This window comes from Vipera ursinii (assembly GCF_947247035.1).
Source record: "Vipera ursinii genome assembly, chromosome: 5".
Lineage (NCBI taxonomy): Eukaryota > Metazoa > Chordata > Lepidosauria > Squamata > Viperidae > Vipera > Vipera ursinii.
Genome location: NC_139518.1, coordinates 84,245,965 through 84,267,187, shown reverse-complemented (window position 1 = coordinate 84,267,187; position 21,223 = coordinate 84,245,965). Strand labels below are relative to the sequence as shown.

The 21,223-nt window shown below is 40.6% G+C and overlaps 1 protein-coding gene across 3 annotated transcripts in view; it reads left to right on the top strand.

Annotated features, from left to right (window-relative positions):
• The window catches only part of MYPN (myopalladin), a 96,821-nt gene that overhangs the window by 66,574 nt on the left and 9,024 nt on the right, over positions 1–21,223 (top strand). For all 3 annotated transcript variants that reach the window (XM_083364619.1, XM_083364620.1, XM_083364618.1), the window contains 5 exons: positions 1,480–1,624; positions 17,737–17,958; positions 19,556–19,705; positions 19,992–20,074; positions 20,281–20,407. In XM_083364619.1, the coding sequence (XP_083220745.1) occupies positions 1,480–1,624; positions 17,737–17,958; positions 19,556–19,705; positions 19,992–20,074; positions 20,281–20,407 (727 nt within the window). The remainder of the gene's footprint in view (positions 1–1,479; positions 1,625–17,736; positions 17,959–19,555; positions 19,706–19,991; positions 20,075–20,280; positions 20,408–21,223) is intronic.

Here is a 21,223-nt window from a genome sequence, read left to right as displayed (position 1 = left end):
CTTGGCCCTTTTATGACTTGTGGACTTCAGCTCCCAGAATTCCTCAGCCAGCATGCCTGGCTGAGGAATTCTGGGAGTTGAAGTCCACAAGTCATAAAAGGGCCAAGTTTGAAGGCCCCTGATTTAGAGGGTTTAGCCTAGTTTAATGTATTGGAAGATTGTTCTTAAAAACTGGTTCACCATGATCCAAAAAATCCTGAGACCCTAGAAAGTGTGAAGAGCAAGAAAGATGATAAGGTGTCTGGAAGATAAATTGTATGATGAACTGTTGAGGAGTTCAGTATGTCTAGCCTAGTGAAGAGATGGATCGTGGGGACATGATAAACAGTCTTCTAATACTTGAGGTGCTGTTAGAGAGAAGAGGGCAGGATAAGATTCAATGGGTGGAAGCTTGTTAAAGCGAGATCTAACTTGGAAATAAGGATAAATTTTCTGACTGAGAAATTAACCAGTGGAAAAGACTGCATTCCAGAATTGTGGGTGCTCCATTGCTGGATGTTTTCAGAAGTAAACTGGACAACCATTTGACTGGGATGGTATAAGGTCATCTGCCTTGAGCAGGGGGTTGAACTACTGGTAGATGACCCCTTCCAGCTCTATGATTCTGTTCTGTGTTTTAAAAGTCCATGCTTCAAGTCTATGAGGAGGATTCCATGATAAATCAACACAACCTCTCTAGTAAAAAAAAGAAAAAGCCATATAGCTTTTTATATAGGCATAAAAACATGAAAAAATAACCCTGTATAGCAATAATGATGGCATTTGATCTAGTATAATATTGCATTGCTAGGTTTTTTTTAAAGCATGCCTAGATTCTCTTTCTAAGAGGGATGCGGTGGCTCAGTGGGTTAGGACGCTGAGCTTGTCGATCAGAAGATCGGCAGTTTGGCGGGTCGAATCCCAAGTGCCGTGTAACAGAGTGAGCGCCTGTTACTCGTCCCAGCTTCTGCCAACCTAGCAGTTCGAAAGCACGTAAAAATGCAAGTAGAAAAATAGGGACCACTACGGTGGGAAGGTAACAGCGTTCCGTGCGCCTTTGGCGTCTAGTCATGCCGGCCACATGACCACGGAGATGTCCTCGGACAAGCGCTGGCTCTTCGGCTTTGAAACGGAGATGAGCACCGGCCCCTAGAGTCGGAAACGACTAGCACGCATGTGCAGGGGAACCTTTATCTTTACCTTTTTAGATTCTCTTTCTATTCTATATTTGCATTGCTGAAGTAAATTTATTCAGCATTTGTAAACTAGATGGTATATGAATTTCCAGGACCAAATAGTGGAGCCACTATAGATTTTTAACAAAAAGCAATATGAAGAAGGGGTTCTGTAAAGACTCAGAGATATCACAGGATTCAGAAACCATCTGAGATAGTGAGTCAGCTTCCAGCACTTTCAAGTCGTCTTGTTTTTGCCCCTTGGAATAGCTGATGGATTAATTCAGTACTTAAGCAGGTGTTAAACTGAGTCTCAATTTCACAGAGGAAGCCATGGAACGCTGAAGAAAAATCTCAACCCTTTGCAATCATCAACAGAGGATGCTATGAAAGATCACAAAGCCGCGGTTGTGAAAGATTTAGAGAAACGGATGCATTTATGGAATGATGAATCTTTCCACAGTCAACAGGTCAGTTTGTTAAAATGTGTGTGCTTCTGAAATGTCAAAATTTGGGGGAGTTACACCTGGAAAAAGGAAACCTCTCAGGTAGTGTGGCATTCAACAGGCAAAAGGTGTTGATTGCATCAAATGGAGCTACTTGACAGAGAAAAGAGGTAAAATTTTATCCAAGATATACACTCCCACACCCTGTTCCAAAGTCCCAAACATGGGAAGGATTTTATAGACTGATCCTACAACGTGTATGTGAATGTTTCTTGCTTACAATCACTTATTATAGGATATCATGGTTTGTCTAAAACAGGGGTGTCTTGTGGACATATGGACTTTAGCATGGCTGGCTGGGGAATTCTAGGAGTTGAAGTCCACGGGTTTTAAAGTTGCCAAGGTTGGATGTCCCTGGTCTAAAGCATACAGATTTGTCAATAATTAATAGTTGTTTATACCAGAGCTGTAAATAGCATGGTTTCAATTATCTTCAATTATGATGAGGGGACAAGTTGACTTTGAGGTGAATGATACATATTCAGTCACTAACTACTCCAATGACTTCCAGTTGAGACAATTCTCTCACCTTGCAAAGGAGAAGGTCCTATCTCACTGCCTAGAGGTTCTTAAATTCTGAACTGTGACCAGGATCAGGCTTAATCCCTGCAAGATGGAATGATGTAGGGGTCCACTTTGGTTATCTTATATCTTTGACTGTGGATTAAATTGCACCATCCTGCATGGGCTTAGTTTGTAACTTGAGGGCCCTCATAAAACTCATGGTTCCTTACCTATGGCTAAGAGGCCCTTTCCACAATTGCATTTGATATCACAGTTATGATTGCCTTTGTCTGGAAGGCCCTGCTTACAGTCACTCCTGTCTCAGTCACCTCTTGTCTGGACTTTTGCAGTGCACAACTCCAACTGATCCAGAATGCAACAAGTAGAGATGGGATCCACAGGTTCTCCTATATAAGTTTAGAGAGTTGCATTGGTTACTGGTTTCCTTCTGAGTGCTATTCAGAATGTTGGTCGTTACCTTTAAAATCCTATATAGCTTACAATCTGGCTATCTGTGGGGCCACCTTCTCTTAATGACTTCTCCTCACTCTGTAAAATGAGGAATGATGGGATCTCTCCAAGTTCCTCCTCTTTAGGAATGTCATCTTCAGGGACCTTTCTCAGTAAAGCCACCACTTTCTCAGTAGAGCATCACCTGATTAGTTTTGCAGAAAGCCATTAAAACTTGGCTATTCCAAGAAATATTGTGTGGCTTGTTGTGATTCATATTGTGGAATCCTTCTGTTATGGATTTCTGTGTCCTATTGCTGTTCCACTGGTGCAGGGGTAGGCAACCTTGGCTCTTTTGTGACTTGTGGACTTCAACTCCCAGAATTTCTGAGTCAGCCATGCTGGCTCAAGTATTCTGGGAGTTGATGTCCACAAGTCATAAAAGAGCCAAGGTTGCCTACCCCTGCACTGGTGCAAGGGCCAATGCTGGTCTTTGTTGCATTGATTACTACTTCAACTTTTTAATGGAAGAATATAAACATTTTTGGAATGACATAAATTGCACTAAAATGTGCTTAATATGGAGTGTGTCAACAATATACATCAATAAGAGATCATACTATACATCATTAAGTCAAGATTTTATTGATATTTAACTGCTGTTACCAGCACAGTCCATTTTACTGAGTTATATATTCAAGCTGATGCCTATCTTGCTTTTAGCAAGGTTGTTGAAGACATCACTGTATCTCCCATTAGTTGTTTTTAATTAACAACAAGGAATGGCACTAAGTTTATTCTTCAGGAGGAAATGGACTGCCAGTTTTTCCCAGAATACCTCTAGAACATGACCAAGAGGCATTCTGGCAGGAGTCTTCTCTGGATGGAGGGCTGCCAGCTGTCCTTGCTGTAATTGCCAGAGAAGTACCAGAGGAAGGTTGAAAGGGGTACCAGAAGGTAGAATGGGGCAACTGCTCTGGTCCATCACTGATCTTGTATACAAGATCTTGTTTATTTATTTCTGTATTTGAAGGAATACAAAACTAGAGGTGGCTTGGGAGCTCATTCCTCAGCTTCAAGCAGTACTATCAGATATTTTCTTGGAAACTCTAACAGGAGGTATCACCAACGAAGGGGAATATAGAACCTCAAGGTATCAGCCCTACAAGTAGACCCAAGCAGGAGATCAAATCCCTAGGAAGGATACTTTTGTTGAGATAGGCTATAATAACAGAATCTTGCAAGTCTGAGTGTCCTGTCCTATACCTCTTCTTCCTTCTTATAGTTCGGTAAATTATGGCAATGCCAGTCTGAGGCATTTATGAATGTTATTTGGACATCCTGATTTAGCTCCTTTCCATCTAGCTTCTGAATATCTCCATCAAGATCATCTTACTTATTCTCTACATTGAAACCCTCACAGCCATTTCAAAAGCCACTTTGCCCAAGCCTGCCTAAATCTAAAGGCAAAGTTGCCTCCTCTTTAAGGTGCAAAATATAAGCTACTGTACATTATAGCTAAAGTAGACACATCACTGGTTTTGTTTTTTAAAAAATACTCAGTTCAGCCCCATCCACCAATATGATTGTCTGCATCCACTTGGGGACCTTCCTATCCAAATTTGAAGAGTGGTATGCAGGGCTTTTTTTCTCATAGAATGCCCAGAACGGTTTTCCGGTACCTTTTTTGGATGGAACCTTGTAGGGTAGGCAAGGCGGGTTGTATGAAGTGTGTGGGTTCTGGCACCTTTTTTTTTTTTTACAAAAAAAGCACTGGGTATTAGACTACCCAAAGTTTGCTTATTTCTGGTCCAAGCAATGCCAAATGTTGGTATATTCCTTTGAACATGCCAGTGCAGTAATTCATGCCATTGTGTTCATCTAATAGCTTGACAATCCTATTGTTTTCTTTTATTTATTTGGCCTTATATCTTTCATAAAAACTCAGAAATGGAAAAGAAAGAACTAGGCTTCCAACGTGCAGAGGAATACTCTTCATTTTGGCATGCTTGCACACTATGCAACATTGTCTTCCTAACCTAACTCTAGACTCAGTGTGGCAGTCACTTCTTTTACCAAATAATCTAGCAGACAGACGCTGGACCCAAGGACAGGATCAAAAATGTCAAGATGGCAACATGTAACTTTAAAAAGGGGCTGGGGTGGCTTCAATTATACTGCCACCATCTTGATTCTTTTAATACACACATGAATACCCCATAGAGCTGGCTGGCAGACTGATAAATAAATATATAGAAATCCAGACTGCAACTGCCCCAAAGAGTGTAGGAGAAGGCTTTGCCTCCTCTCACCCGCTTTGTGACTTGAGTTCACATGTGAAAAAGGAAAAAAGAAATGCTGAGGCTACAGCAGCCTCACTCTCCCATCTCTGTCCGGAAGCCAAACAGAAAGGTTCATTTCAGATTTATTCTCCCATCCAGGAATTCTCACCATGTGAAAGTGGCAATAGAAGACCTAGGACAAGGCATGAGCAAAAACCTGCTAATTGGAATAGATCTGAATTATGGTTAATAGCCCAATGATATCAGGTATCCAATCATTCTACTTTAGCATGCAGGGTCAACCTAGCTGTAATTATAGCTAAGATGGCTTTGCAAGTGACTAGCATTTTGGAAGAGACAAGACCTCATATTTTTAGACTTACTACTTTTATAGAATCCAGAACTGAGCTGTCTTCCTGCAAACAGGCCCCAGGGCCAAGTGGGGCAAAACAAGCCAAATTAAACTGAGTAAATACCACATGACAGATGCCTTTGGGATGACTAAGGAGATGTTTTTTCCCCACATACCAGCACTGTCAACATTGTGAGGCTTGTAGGTGGTCTCAACTCTCCATATCTACCTACTTACTAGAATGAAAGGAACCCTACGGAAGTGAAAATTAGCATCGGCACAGCCAATAAATGTTTCAGTCTCTTCTTTTGGATTGAGCTACTGAATAATTTCTAGTAAATCACAAACAAATGGCATATTAGAGCAGATGGCAGAAACAAGGGTGCCACAGTTCCTACTTGCTGAAGGAAAAAGTAAGATAAATTGCTGAAAAGATGATGATAAAATATCACCCAGTGTTTTGTGTTGTGTAATGGGTTCCTGAAGGCATTGACCAGACCGATCTAATGCAACATGTTTTATTGCAAGAATAACAGAACAGAACTCAGCCGACAGACTGACAGATATTTATACATACTGCCACTAGGCGGCAACCAATCAAATTTAAAGTTGGTTTTCCCACTCAGATATAAACTTCAGTTGGAGTCACATTTAAACCAAAACACATTAACGGTTAATAACAATACATAACACTCCTTTCCCCTGGACAAGTCAACCCCCAGTACATTTTGTGTACATAATCATTTAAGTATGCTGGTGGATTACAGGTTCTTTCGGAGTGCCGCAAAATTGCTTGGGGCTCCCGATCAACTTGCCTTTAACCATACCCAATAGACCCATGCCACTAAGTCTGTCCGCACCAGGTAGACGGGTGCCGCTGTGTTCAGCTGAACCAACTAGACCTGTACCACTGTGTTCACTCGCATCACTTGCCGGCAAACACGGTTCGCTATTCTGTGTTGATTCTGTTTCAACTCATACAGTCTCTGTGGATCTGGCCAATTCGGGAATGTCCACTTTTTTATTATTTTATTTTAATCCCATTTATATCCCGCCCTTCTCCGAAGACTCAGGGCGGCTTACAATTTAAGCACAAACCAATGTGCTTAAATACATGTCTATAGTTCTCTCATCCTCTGCTCCAGGACTCTGACTTGCCAACTGCCACCGCAATCGGTCAATGTCATCCAGGGCCACCTTGTAGGATAGTGGCCCTGGCACCTTTGTCACAATAGCAACCACTCAAGGTGCCCCCTGCCCATAGTTTCTTGCCCAGACAGGCTCACCCAAATGTAAATTCCTCGGAGGCTTGAGTTGTGACATTTCTGCAGCTGCTCTGTCAGGATGGAGATGGTCCAACTTTGTCGTTAGTCGATGACCCCATCTCAGCTCGGCTGGGCTACGACCTGTAGCAGTACTCGGCGTTGTATGCTGGCATAAAAGAAAGTCTGCTAGGCGATGATTCCAGTCTCCAGTCGTTAGTCTTTTTAGAGACTCTTTAGTGGATCTCACCATCCGTTCAGCTTGGCCGTTGGAAGCTGGATGGAACGGGGTTGAAGTGGTGTGTCTAATCACGTTAGCCTTGAGGAAGGACTGGAACTCTGCTGCCATGAATCGTGCCCTGTTGTCAGACACAATGACGTCCAGCAGGCCATGTGTAGCAAAAAGCCTGCACAGTTCCTGAATGGTCCTGGCAGTAGTCATAGACTGGAGAGGTACTACCTCTAGCCATTTTGAATAGTTGTCGATGACAATGAGGAATACCTGTCCCTGAAATGGTCCTGGAAAGTTGATATGCACGTGAGACCATGGAGTTTGCATGGTCTCCCAGTGGTGGACTGGTGCTTGAGCCATTTCTGGCCGGGTTTCTTGGCAGACCCTACAGCTCCTTACTTGAGCCTCAATATCTTTATCCAGACCTGGCCACCACAAGTAGCTTCTTGCAAGTACCTTCATTTTGACGATGCCAGGATGCCCCTCATGCAGAGATTCTAATACTCTGGCTCGCATTGTGGGTGGAACAATCACCCTGCTTCTCCACAATATGCAACCCTTGTGGGCTGACAGCTCATCCTTTTTGCTGGCATAACTCTGGAACTCTGGACTTGGCCTGTTTTCTGGCCACCCCCTCAACACCCAGTTCAAAATGCAGATGAGTGTTTTGTCAGCGGCCACATCTCCCAGGTGTAGGGGCATTTCAGGAAGAACCTGGATTGCCAGGATGCGAGCTGCTGGGTCTGGGTCTGGATCTGTTTGAGGCAGAGGCAGTCAGCTAAGTGCATCAGCATGGCCAATTTCCTTGCCAGATTTGTGGACTAGCCTGTATGAATAGGCAGCCATAAAAATTGACCATCGCAGCATCCTTGGTTATAGGATCTGCAGAGTCTGCTTGTCTGCTGTAAAGAGGGCGAGCAATGGCTTGTGATCAGTGAAAATGGTGAAAGGTCGCCCGTATAGGAAGTCATGGAATTTTTTAATTCCTGCTGCAATAGTGAGGGGTTCCTTGTCTATCTGCGCATAATTTCTCTCTGCTGCAGATAGTGTTCTAGAGTAATAAACTATAGGAGCTTCATGGCCATCTGCCATTTTATGGCTTAGAACTGCTCCGATGCCATACAGTGATGCATTACATGCTAAAATCATGAGTAGTTTTTCATTAAAATGTGCTAACACAGAGTTAGATGATAGCAATGATTTGACTGCTCTGAATGCTTTATCGTGGGTGCTTGCCCACACCCAGGGCGCTTTTTTGTCTAAAAGACGATGGAGTGGCTCTGCCAATGCCACTTTGTGTTGCAGTAACGAGTGATAAAAATTTAAAAGTCCCAAGAATTGTAAGGATGACAAATAGCATATGTATGTATTTCAGATATGATAATTACTATATAATGAAACAGATTAGCTATCAGAACATCTTTGAATTATATTATAAAATTTGCAATAATAAAAGATATTTTAAAAAATGGATGAACTATAAGATGTTAAATAGAATATATTTGTTGTAATGATAGAGCTAATTTTTTTTCTTAATGGGCTAAGGGGAATCTTTAAAAGATACACATTGATTTTATAATTAACTTTTAGACCTTTAAAGTAAAGGAAAGTTAGCTATTAGAATTTACTTATATTACAGAATTTGGAAGGATATAACAAAAGATATTTTCTCAATAATTAGTGAACTATTAAGATGTTAAATAGAATAAATTTGTATAACATAAGAATGCATTGAAATGAACAATATATGTATATTAGAATGAATGAATGAACCTTTATTGTCAAAGTACAACCATGTATACATTGAGATTGGCTGAGCTTCCCTTCGTGCCCCCACCCCCCAACTTACAGTGACACATACCCTCCATCTTATTACACCATGTGAACTAATTGCACAACACACCAGCCTCGCAAGTCAATTATGCATAAAATTTATAAAAATTATTTCCCGTTCAAAAGCCTAACAGCCCATGGATAAAAGCTGTTTTTCAGCCTGTTGGTGCGGCTGGCTATAGTCCTATATCTCCTACCTGATGGTAGGAGAGTAAAGAGATACCGTCTTCTTCTTCTTTCAAATCTATCTGGCATAGGTAAAAGGTCATGTCTGGTGTTGTAATTATTGTTTGTTTGGTTGAAGTCTTGGTGTACTGTATTTGAAGGCCTTTGGCATCCTCTATCTTAGTATTGCTTTCTTCAGCTTCTGTTGTTTGTTGGATTGTAGGTTTTATAGTTGAAATCAAAGTTTGGGCTTCAAGTAGATTGTACTTGTTGTACTTTAAAGTCCCCTGTTTTGTTGTTAAATTCCTCATCCTCTGTTTGTTTTTGGATTGTCAGTTCATCAATTGAAGTAAGAATCTCATTTGGTGAGTTTGTGCTATCAAATTTGTCTTTAAGTCTGGCTTTTATTTCTGCAGTCATTGCCAAAATTGTGTCAAGTATGAGTTTATAGTCAAGTGGTGGGATATATTCTTCCATTTTTTAAAATATTTTACAGATAGGCCTTTAGTGGAGGCTATTTAAATAAAAGTCAATAAATGTCCACCTCCACTAATCCTAAAGGTTGTTTTCAGTGCCAGGTGTTCCCAGTTTTTATCTTTAAAGATAGTGTCAAGGACAAATCTGTTAAAGCCAGGTCTCAGAGTAAAAAAAAAGGTTTACTTGCTATACCAGTCTTCGCCACAAGATGTCCTCAATAGCATGTACAATCCTTTTGCAGAGTAATATAATATAAGTCTTTTATCCAATTAATTCATTTTTAGTAGTAAATAGGGTAGTAGGTCCCCGTAAAAATAGATAATAAAAACTTTTTAGTGGTCCAAAAATTTCAGAGGTACAGATAGAGTTGCTTAGTTATTTAGCTTAGTCATTTGATTTCTTTTGAGGCTTTAAGGTTGTAAATCCCCAAGTAAACAGTCGTCGAATTTTCAAGAAGGGGGGGGGGAAGATTTTCAAGAAAGTCCCACAGGAAAGTAATTAGGGAAGTAAGAAGGCTAAGGTCTCACCCAAATCCTCTAGATTGCTTCATTGTGCTTGATAGTGATTTTGGCTTTTGTCAGGGAACGGCTTAGTGATCAGCCATTAACATGGCTGATCTCTTCTTCTTCGGGCCAGAGTAGTAACTCCGGCTGCTGCCCTTCCACGATCACAGAGAGATAGCCTCCTCACGGTGGTCATCCCTCCAGGGTGACTTTTAACCCTTTGCAGGGTCCTCCGATGAAGTAAGACCGGACGGCAGGGGAGATCTTCTCCCAGCATGTCCACCAGCGCCATACATGCAAACCAGAAGCCCACATCAGCATACTCTTGACATACTACTGCCAGGTCAGCAGTTTGAGTGAGATTTATGCCAGTTACTCAGATCACCAGGGCCTCAAACCAGTCTAATCCTATTAGACTTGTATGTTGTATGTGTCCAGCCACAACGTTGAGGGGATCCTCAACTCTTTGAACCTGACTCTTACAGACTGACAGATATTTATACATGCCGCCACTAGGCGGCAACCAATCAGATTTAAAGCTGGATGCAGTATTCCAGGTGTGGCCTTACCATTATGGGAAAGACTGAGAAACTAATCCCAGAAAAGACATCCAGTCCTTCCATGTTGTTATCAACAAAACTACACGGACATTTCCAAGCCATTATGAGGATTTGAGGAAAACTTAGATTTATTTATTTTCTTTGCTTTGTTGAGTAGGGTAAGGGCCACTGAAACAAATGCAATTCTGCCAGGGAAAATTATTCCTTTAGAGTAGCAAGTGCCAAGACGAAAATGAGTTCCTTAGCATGTTGCACATCATAATAGGAATTGTTGCCAAAGTTTAAAGAGTAGATGACATCTGGCACATCTGGACATGGGATCCTTGCTAGCTCAAAATTGTTCAACTAAGGAAATGGGGTGATGATATTTTTTGCCCCTGTCTGAAGCATTAGTCTGTTGAAGGGAATGGATAGATAGTCAAACTCTGCAATGGTTTGATAATAATAATTAATAATAATAATTTTATTTGTATACCGCCTTTCTCCCGAAGGACTCAGGGCGGTGAACAGGGCAATACATGTTAAAAGACAAGAATACAAAAATTAAAAGAGATTAAACAAGATGCCTAAAAACTATAACAATAAGTTAAAATACATAAAAAGCAATAAAACCCAAACCCATCACCCATTAGGCCAGGCCGGCTTGTTCGAACAGATAGGTCTTTAGATCGCGCCGGAAGGAGCGAAGGTCGAGCGCCATCCGGAGCTCAACTGGAAGATGGTTCCATAAATCCGGCGCGCCCACAGAGAACACCCTCCCCCTGGGGGCCACCAGTCGACATTCTTTGACCGGTGGCACCCTGAGGAGGCCCTCTCTGTGGGAGCGCACTGGGCGGAGGGACGTTGATGCCGGCCGCAGGTGCTCCCTGAGGTATTCTGGACCCATGCCATGAAGGGCTTTGTAGGTCATTACTAGCACCTTGAATCTCACACGGAAGACAACTGGAAGCCAATGCAGCTCACGGAGCAGGGGTGTAACATGGGAGTATCGGGAAACTCCCAACACAACTCTCGCGGCTGCATTCTGTACCAGTTGGAGCCTCCGAGCGGTCTTCAAGGGCAGCCCCATGTAGAGAGCGTTGCAGTAGTCCAAACGAGAGGTCACGAGCGCATGAGTGACCGTACGCAAGGCATCCCGGTCTAGATAGGGCCGCAACTGGCGCACCAGGCGAACCTGGGCGAAGGCCCCCCTAGTCACATTTACTACATGGTCTTCTAAAGAAAGCTGTGAATCTAGGAGGACTCCCAAGTTGCGAGCCCTATCTACGGGGGGTAATAACTCACCCCCCATAGAGAGAGATGGAATATTCTGAATATCTCGAGATGCCGGTACGCACAGCCACTCAGTCTTGTCAGGGTTGAGTCGAAGAATGTTCCTCCCCATCCAGACCCGAACCGCCTCCAGGCAATGGGACATCACGTCGAGGGCATCACTGGAGTGGTTTGGGGTCGAAATGAAAAGCTGGGTATCATCAGCATACTGTGCTTAATATAAAGGAAGTTGTTTTCAAAAATATTAGTTATCTGAGGAATACACACAATATGAAAAACCAAATATTGCAAATCTCAAGCAAAGTGGAACAATGATGGTGGAGGACCTTATTTTGGTAAAAAGAGACGGATAAGTTGTGAAGGAGGAAGCATACAAAGGTTAGGAAAATGGCAGTGGTGAACAGTTAGGTAGAAACTGAAAAAAATGCTCATCCAAATATGCTTTGTCACTCCTATTATTAATTTACATTAAAACTCAAATAGATGGATATTGTTTATATTAGATTGCATTTTTCTAATGGTTTGCAATCTTTGACATGTTTGCAAATCTTGATTGTGAACTCCCAGAGATACTTGATTCCAATTTTTAACCCCATTGAAAGGGAAAATCTCAGGTTCATTCTTTTGATCCATTGTAAAAAAAAAGGTCATTGAACTGGAAATTTCTGAGATCTACCAGTATTTTCAGGGTTTGGAAAATGTACAGTCCCATTTTTTAAGTATATGTATGTGTATAAAAGTGTGTGTGTGTGTGCGTGTGCGTGGTGTGTGTGTATGGATTTTACAATTATAGATTTTAATGTGTAATTATAATTGAAAGACCTGAAGGACCACATTAAGTACAGATCATCAGGGATAAAATCTATCTTAGCTGGTTGCTAAGAGCCAGCAACAACCTGGTGGTACATAAAAAAAAGCAAAATTACATCCTATCTTCTAAGAAACATATGGGAGCAAACAGACCATGATTTATAGTGTATTTATTATTTATTTAGAGTTACAGCTCTTTTTAAAAAAATCTCTGATAATATCTCATATTTAATAATACAAGTAGCCAAAAAATAGCAGCCCACATTTGCCCACCAAGGCAAATATGAATCTATATATGTATATATAATATGCAACCTATAAAACATTCTATGCTACCTCAGTTACTTAAATAAATTATACCATCTAGTAGCAATTAAATCCTAAGTTCGCTTTCACCTCTGAAGCTGCCTTCTGTTCTTTATTCATTATTTCAATAAAATAATACCCATAAATGTCTTCATAACCTGTTCCTCATGCAATTTTCCTCATTCCTCGTTCCCTCCGCCAGAAAACAGCCTATGATGAAAATCTGGCTCGCGGGCTTCAGGGACCCAGCCCTCATTCCCCAACCTTCAAGTTTACCGCTGAGGAAGTATCCCAGGTACAGCCTTCCTTTCCCACACATGTGTGCCTCATATGTACATATGTTCAGTAGAATGCAAAACCTGAAATTCAACTTCTGCCATTGAAATGAGGTTGGGGATTTCTTACATTAAAATGAGCTGTGATCATCCTTGATTATTCATGGTAAGTATTTTAATAGCAGCCAAAGATGTTAATTACCAGAAATCTGGGTGCAAAGCAAAGGTATTTCGTAAACTACAGAAAGGTTCAAATTGAAAACCCTGTTGAAACATAGTTTAGTGTGTTTGCATTCTGATTAGAGACCATTCAAGCAGCTCATGAGTTAACTGTTGTTAATTCAACTGTTGTTAATTCAAGATTCACAATCCATTATATTCCAAAGTAAGTAACATTTACAGATTTTTATTGTGATGCATATTTAATTTACAGGTTTTCAGTTTGCAGCCTTCACTGCAATTTAGAATCCCCAGCCTGAGTCCAGTTTGACAAGGGGTGTCAAACTGCCGGCCTGCAGGCCAGATGCATCAACCTGAGGCCGCGCCATCCCAGCTCCGTAAATGCAAATAAAGTCACAATACATCATGACACATCACATGACGCGAGTTTGATGCCCATACTATAGACTTTTTTTACATTTTCTATAGGGCAAAAATGTTGTAATTCCTCAGCAAAATCTATATATTACAGAAATCATTGTATGAGCATTATAACTGCCCAGGTTTCTTCCATGTTCCAAGGTAGCATTCTGATGTGCTGCCATGTCTTATCATTCTGTTTCTATTATTCTCAACTCCTTACAGTACTGAAACTAAAATACGTCAGGATGTCTGTAACTAAAAATCAGGGATGTCTGGGGGGTGGGTGGGTTGATAAAAAGTGAGGATGGTGGCCACAATGGTGTGATCAAAGTTGGCCTGTTTTTATGTGTATTTTATGTATGATATACATAAAAAAGCAGGTAAAGCTTTGATCACACTGCTGTGCCTGCCATGTTGACTTTTTTGATCATGCTCTATAGGCACCCCTGTGTAAAATCATAAAGTGTGACTAGCACCAAAAGATTATGGAGAGCAGATTTCTGAGAGATGTAGGACAACCCTGGTTTATGCTGGCATTAAATTTAAGGATAATGGAGGTTTACCTCAGAAGGCAATAATAATGTTTCCAATAGCTATATTTACTATTTACTGGTTTTGCTCAAAATTGTTACTATGGATAAATACGTATATTTGATTGGCAGAGACTGGCAGTTTTGCTTTCCTAGTTTTAAAGGCGTTTCATAACAACAAAGAGAAGCAACCAACTGAGATGAGAGTTGGCTCATTTTCTGCTGAGGTATCTGCTGAGGTATCCTTTGTGAAAGACAAAATTAAACAAGGTGAAATCTTATAAGCCTGGAGGTTGCCTGCCAACTGGGGAGCAGCCATGGAGCAGAGCTAACCTAATAATCTTGAAAGTAATAGGACTCCCAATTAGCAGCTGGTCTTCTGGCTGCATTTTTCACAGACGGGTCATCTTACGCATACAATTCCTTTTAAAGGGCTATTTAGGAGTCAGAATAGGTGCAGTTAGGAAGATCTGGAAACAGGCTTCTGCACAGCAAAAGAATGTGAATTTTTTTTCTCCAGGACTTCTCTCCCATCAGTTCTGCCTCACCTCCCACCACAAAGGGTCCTTCTAGGTGGATGAAGTGTACAAGGATGGTATGACTAACTTTATTAATGGCCCCACTCCGTTCTTGGGCTCTTCTCTTCCTTGTCTGAAGAGCAAACAAGAGACGAAACAAAAAATGGAAGGTTGAGGATGACAAGCTCATTCCACAGGATGGGTATGTGAGGTTAAATGTGGACTGTCCCAAAATGACTTCTGGAGGAAATGCTTTAGCGGTGAAAACATTTTTGTGAGAGAGTGTTCTGTACCAGCCTGCTACTGGCCCTGCAGAAAAGGCAGGGACAACCCCTTTACAAACAGCAAGAGGCTGGAATAAAGCCTGACAAATTTATTAACATAAAACAGACACCAACCATGAAACAGGAGCTATGAAACAGGAACTATTCAAGCGGTTGCCTTCAGCAAACCAGCCCTCCCACGCATTCCCCCTTAAATACAGTTCAGGGCGTGGCTTCTCTCTGCCTCCTTCCGAGGAGCCCCATTGCCTTCCTCTGTTTACTCCTGATTGACTGCCTCCTGCGTCGGGCGTCCTTGAACAGGGCCAGCTGTGGGTCATCTTCATCCACGCTGAAGGCTCACACAGCTGGGTCTGCGTCGTGACCAGATGAGAGGGGCCTGGCTGGGGGCTCTCATCAAGCTCTTCAACACCCTCCTCCTCCTCTGAGTCATCCAACCCAACTGCCGAACCCACAGGCTGACCCTGAATCACAACAGAGAGGGGTTTCGATTAAGAAAATCTCATGGGGATAGTTGAACATGATACTACTTGTTCTATGGTCCTGATTAAATTGAGAAGTAAGGGCTAGCAAGTCTCATATATACAGTGGGGAGATTTCCATCTAGAACCTCTTACATTTTGGGTACAAGATAGCCTACCCCGAATTTCATCCTGTTGGTATTATTATTCACCCAGTGTAAGAGCAAGCAGACATATACAGTACATTCAATTTTCTTGGGCATATGGACACCTAGGTTCACTTTTTTATTCTTGTTAGTTTGTATCTTCTTTTCAAAAGTCTTAATTAAAAAAATATACAAAAAGGGAGGAGCTATTGAGACCAATAGCTCCACTTGGTACAATCCTCCACCTCCACCAGTTTAAAAAGATGGTAATGAATCGAGCATCTTCACCTCATTTTCTTTTACTGGAATCAAAAGAAGACAGAGATTCAACTCCTTATCTCAACATTCAATACACTATTAAGGCAAGTCAAAATAGATTGGTGAAAGTAGACTTGAAAATGTTTAATTTGTGTTATTATCTTAAGCTTCTTAAGCCTGGAAACTCTAGGAGTAGAAGTCTACATATCTTGAAGTTGCTGAGGTTGAGAAATACTGTACTGAATTAATCAAACAGGAAATTATAAAAAAACATGTTCATGATAAACATTCAGATTGCCTATTCTATTTTGAGCAGATTATTGCTTTATTTGTATGTGTATCGTTCTTGTTGTTATGCTTAAGTGAAGTTGCTTGTTGTTGTTATTTTCCATTTATAAGATCTTTGTGACCTTGGACAAAAAGCTTCCAAAAGTATCAGTGTTTGCATTAAAATCTGTAAATAGTAGTGTAATTTTTTCACTGTTGCTCAGAATTAAATTTTTAAATGTGTTATCTATTGTTTTCAAACAAGGAAATTATTTTACAAAGCATTTAAGTTCCTTGAATTCCTCTTTTGCAATATTGATGTCTCTTTAGCCTGACAATTCTACTCTGCTTCTTCCTTTCTTGAAAGAACAAGAAAAATAATGATGTCTATCTACTTTCATTCAGGACTCTGTTTTGAATTATTGTTATCAAATAAGCTGATGAAAGGGCACAACATAATAAATTCATGCTTTTTTACACTTCTGATATGAGTTTGGCCTGAAATAAGGAGAAATGCTTTTTGGTCTCAAGGGATGTTCCAGAATGCTGGAGGCTGCAAGATAGGTGGAGCCACCCCACGCACACTAGGAGGGGATCATGGGTTTCAAGAAATAAACCCTAGCATAGCCATTTTAGAGTTTACAGTCCATATTTCATGGGTTTTCATTTTCAAAATGGTGAGAACTATATTTCCAGCAAACTTGATTTTTCAATCAATAATTATAATAAATACTCTATTTTGGAGGTTTGGAGGCCTTGTAGATAAGCAGGAGAGAGTTAAGAAGACTTGAGAAGCAGAAAATATTGTTTCTTTGGTGCATCAGAGTCATTTCCAGGTTGCTTCTCTCTTTGATCAGTTTCCAACCATTTTAGAGTTTACAGTCCATATTTCATGGGTTTTCATTTTCAAAATGGTGAGAACTATATTTCCAGCAAACTTGAACTTATTTTGGGGGTTGTAAAAGTGGCCACATGTTGCCCCACTGGAGACCTCTTGAATGATGCTAGGTGAGACTCACAGTCATCTCCAAATCTTTAGGTAGGCTACTGCTGCAGAATAAGGAGTGTTGCCTGTTGGCAAGAGATGAAGGCACAACCTCTTCCTCACTATGAAATGCAATTCAGTTGATTACTGGATTCTAATCTTGCATCTGGAAGCATCCCTATTCAAAGGTCTAATGTGAAATCAGGGATCTTCAAACTTGGCCCTTTTATGACTTGTGGACTTCAACTCCCAGGATTCCTCAGCCAGGCATGCTGGCTGAGGAATTCTGGGAGTTGAAGTCCACAAGTCATAAAAGGGCCAAGTTTGAAGACCCCTGTCTGAAATCATCGCTGGATTAGAGGAGGAAGAGGAGCAGCATTGTCAGGAAACAGAATGACTCCTCTTTCCCCCTTTCTCATCCCATCCCTCATACTGTGAGAGATAGGGAGCTGGAGCCAAATGAGATGAAAAAAGGTAGTTGTGTTTATTCTTTGATGGAATTCTATGATAAACATTTAGGGAGGAGATTCCTCCTATCATTTGGAGCAATGCGCAAATGAATAGAGTAAGAGGTTTTCCATCCTACTTAGCCCTACCCTATTTGTTCATACGGTTTACATTCATTGAAAATCTAATAATTTGAATCTTTTTATGATTGTTTTTGGCCATATGGGAGCCATTACTTTGGGGGGGGAACTATATACCAAGAAATATGTATTAGCTTCCAGTGAAATATGTAGACTTGATTCAACTGTTGTTTTGCAGGAATATAAAATTTCCAACTTTGAGCAGAGATTAATGAATGAAATAGAGTTTCGGCTTGAACGTACCCCAGTGGATGAATCAGATGACGAGATCCAACATGACGAGATCCCCACCGGCAAATGCATTGCTCCAATTTTTGACAAGAGACTCAAGCATTTCCGTGTCCTGGAAGGATATCCAGCTACATTCACTTGCAGAATTGTTGGAATCCCCACACCCAAGGTAGGGCCAGCAAACAGCAGAACACTTCCCGGCAATTTCTCCTGTCAGTTGCTTTGATCTAGTCCAATAAAAAGAGCTTCACACACACACACGCACAAGACATATGTATTTGCAGAATGCAAGGAAATGTGGCTGTGAATACTCTTATTTTGGAGGTTTGGGGGCCATGCAGATAAGCAGGAGAGATTTAAGAAGACTTAAGAAGCAGCAACTATTTTTTTCTTTGGTGCATCAGAGTCAGATTCTGTTTTCAGAAAGGCAAGCCATGCCTATGACTCTAAATATTCAAAGGACAGAATGCTACGGAAGCCATGACAATTTCTAATTCCTGTAAAATGGTAAGATCCTGCCTCTTAGGTTGTACCTAAGGTGTTTTAGGAGATCTGATACAAATTGGCCTCTGTGTTTTACTTCCACTTCATCTTTGTACTTCATAGAAGAACAGGAGGCATGTTACCATGTGTAGCTCCTTCTTAATTGCACACTGGAGGAAATATGATGCTCATCAGCCATTGCCCAGTTATGCAGTGGGGAATGAACACTTCCCCAATTTAGTGCCCATCCAACTACCATTATCTCTCAATGGGCATGGCTTTTGTCTATAATTTCTGCAGGTCATACAATCTGAAATCTAACACACTTGGAGGTCACCTTGATGATAAGAGAAGCCTTAGGATTTTTTTCAATCAATAATTATAATAAATACTCTATTTTGGAGGTTTGGAGGCCATGTAGATAAGCAGGAGAGAGTTAAGAAGACTTGAGAAGCAGAAAATATTGTTTCTTTGGTGCATCAGAGTCATTTCCAGGTTGCTTCTCTCTTTGATCAGTTTCCAACCATTGTTTCTTGTCTTGCCCTCTGGTGCTTTGGAGAATAATTTGATGCCCTCTACTTTGTGGCAGCCCCTCAGATACTGGAATACTGTTATCATGTCTCCCCTATTTCTTCTTTTCTTTAGACTAGCCAAATCCAAGTCCTGCAGCCGTTCTTCGTTTGTTTGTCTCCAGGCCTTTGATCATCATAAATGCTCTTCTCTGAATTTTTTTCAAAACTCTCAATATCTTTTTTGTAATATGGTGACCAAAATTGGCTGCAGTATTCCAGGTGTGGTCTTACTAGGGTTTTATAAAGCGGTACTAATACTTCATGTGATCTTGATTCTATGCCTCTGTTTATACAACCCAGGATTATATTAGATTTTTTGGCTGCTTCTGCGCACTGCTGGATCATAATCAAGTGATCGTCCACTAAGACTCCAAGGTCCCTCTCACAGTTACTGTTTTTAAGCCAGGTCTTGCCCAATCTGTACGTGTACCTTTGATTTTTCCTGCCTAGATGTAAGACTTTGCTTTTCTCCACACTGAAACTCATTTTATTGGATAGGGCCCATTGTTCAAGTAGTTTATTCCAAAATTTAAACTTGAATTGAGAAGTTATTTGAATTGAGAAGCTATTTGCTGCATTGTTTCATGCAATCCTTTTACTCTCAAATAAATAATCCCAATGAATTCAATGAGTTTTTCTTCTAAATCAATATAAGTAGGATTATAGTCATAAAATAAGGCTACAATAGATCTTTCTTTAAAAATCTCCTAGGTATACTGGTTTAAGGATGGCAAACAGATATCAAAGAAGAATCAACATTTCAAAATGATTCGAGAAGAGGATGGAACTTGTTCTTTACATATTGAGGCTACTACAAATGATGATGACGGAAACTATACATTCATGGCTGCAAATCCTCAGGTACAAATTCCTATATACATACATTGTTTAAGCTTAAGAGACTGAAGAAAGACGCATACATTTTGAAAGTCATATTTAATGATTGATTAAGTGCCATCAGTTGATTTTGAATCTTAGCAACAATGGCAATAACTGCAGTATAAGATTTATAGTTATAAAACTATGATTTTTGCCTTATTTCTTAAATATCAGCCTTAAGTATCACAAATGAGATCTAGCAACGAAGAATGAAGCATGCATGATGGATAAACAAATAGCGTTTCTTCTCTCTTGCATGTTCTGGCAGGGAAGAATCAGCTGCTCTGGTCGTTTGATGGTCCAGACTCCTCCACTGCGGGGTAGATTATCAACAACTATCCAGTCTCACAGGTAAAAAAAATAAAATTAAAAACATATCTGGTGCTCAACTAAAGCATAGATTGCGAGGTAAGCATGAGTTTTATTTGGCAAATTCAAGTTGTAAGTTTGGAAATCCTTAGTTTATAAGCAGGGACATTCAGGAGACCGTGTTTTCTTACCTAAAATCACTTCTTCCTGCCTGCCCTATCCAATATTCTGATGTGTTTGAATTGCAGGGGAAGGTCCCGTGTATCAGAAAGAGATCGGGAACCTCTGCAGGAACGTTTTTTTCGACCATATTTCCTGCAGGCACCTGGGGATATGGTAGCCCATGAAGACCGGCTTTGCAGACTCGATTGCAAGGTATTGGGATCTGGGTGGGGGGGACTTTCTTTATTCACCTGCATTGGTGGTGCAGGGGGTGCTGCTCATGTTGTCTAAGAACACAAGCACAACCAGGTAGCTTTCATTTGAGACAAGTTAAGGAAAGTGAATGGTGGATTTCCCTGGCATTGCAACAAATGTCAGATGCTGCCATGAAAAGCATCCATTGGTGACTCTCATTAACTTGGGTTCCAGCTGTTAGATGATGTGTGTGCTTGTTTCTTTGACATTCAGTTTGCACATCACAAGGACCATGCTTGGGGTTTGTCCGGTGCATTGTATCTGAGCCAACTATTGTTTAATAAACCATGGTTAATTTAGGCTTATACAACCAATTATGGTTCACCATAAACTTTGATCCAGGCCTAGAATACGATTTTGTTTCCCTGGCTTTCATAGATCATTTGTTCTACAAGAACAATGAATTTGGGAATGCAATAATGCTGAAATTTATCTGGCAAGGGAAAAAAGCACAAATTAAAGTGAAAATGCCACAAGAAGCTAAAGACAGTGGAGGATTTGGACTCCCAGAGTAGAGGCTATTTTACTAAGCAACTATTTTAACATGGCTTAAAGAATGGATAATGCTTATAGATAAAAGACTATTGTACCTAGAGGGGCATGATCTACAGATTGGTTGGCATGCCTTTCTGTGGTACGGAAAAAATAAAATACATAGATATTTTCAAAATATTATAAGGAATGCACTTCTTTTAGAATGGGAAAAATAAAAGAAAAAATTTATATTAAGATACCTGAATGGCTTTCAACAATGGAAGCTTTTGCTTACCCAAA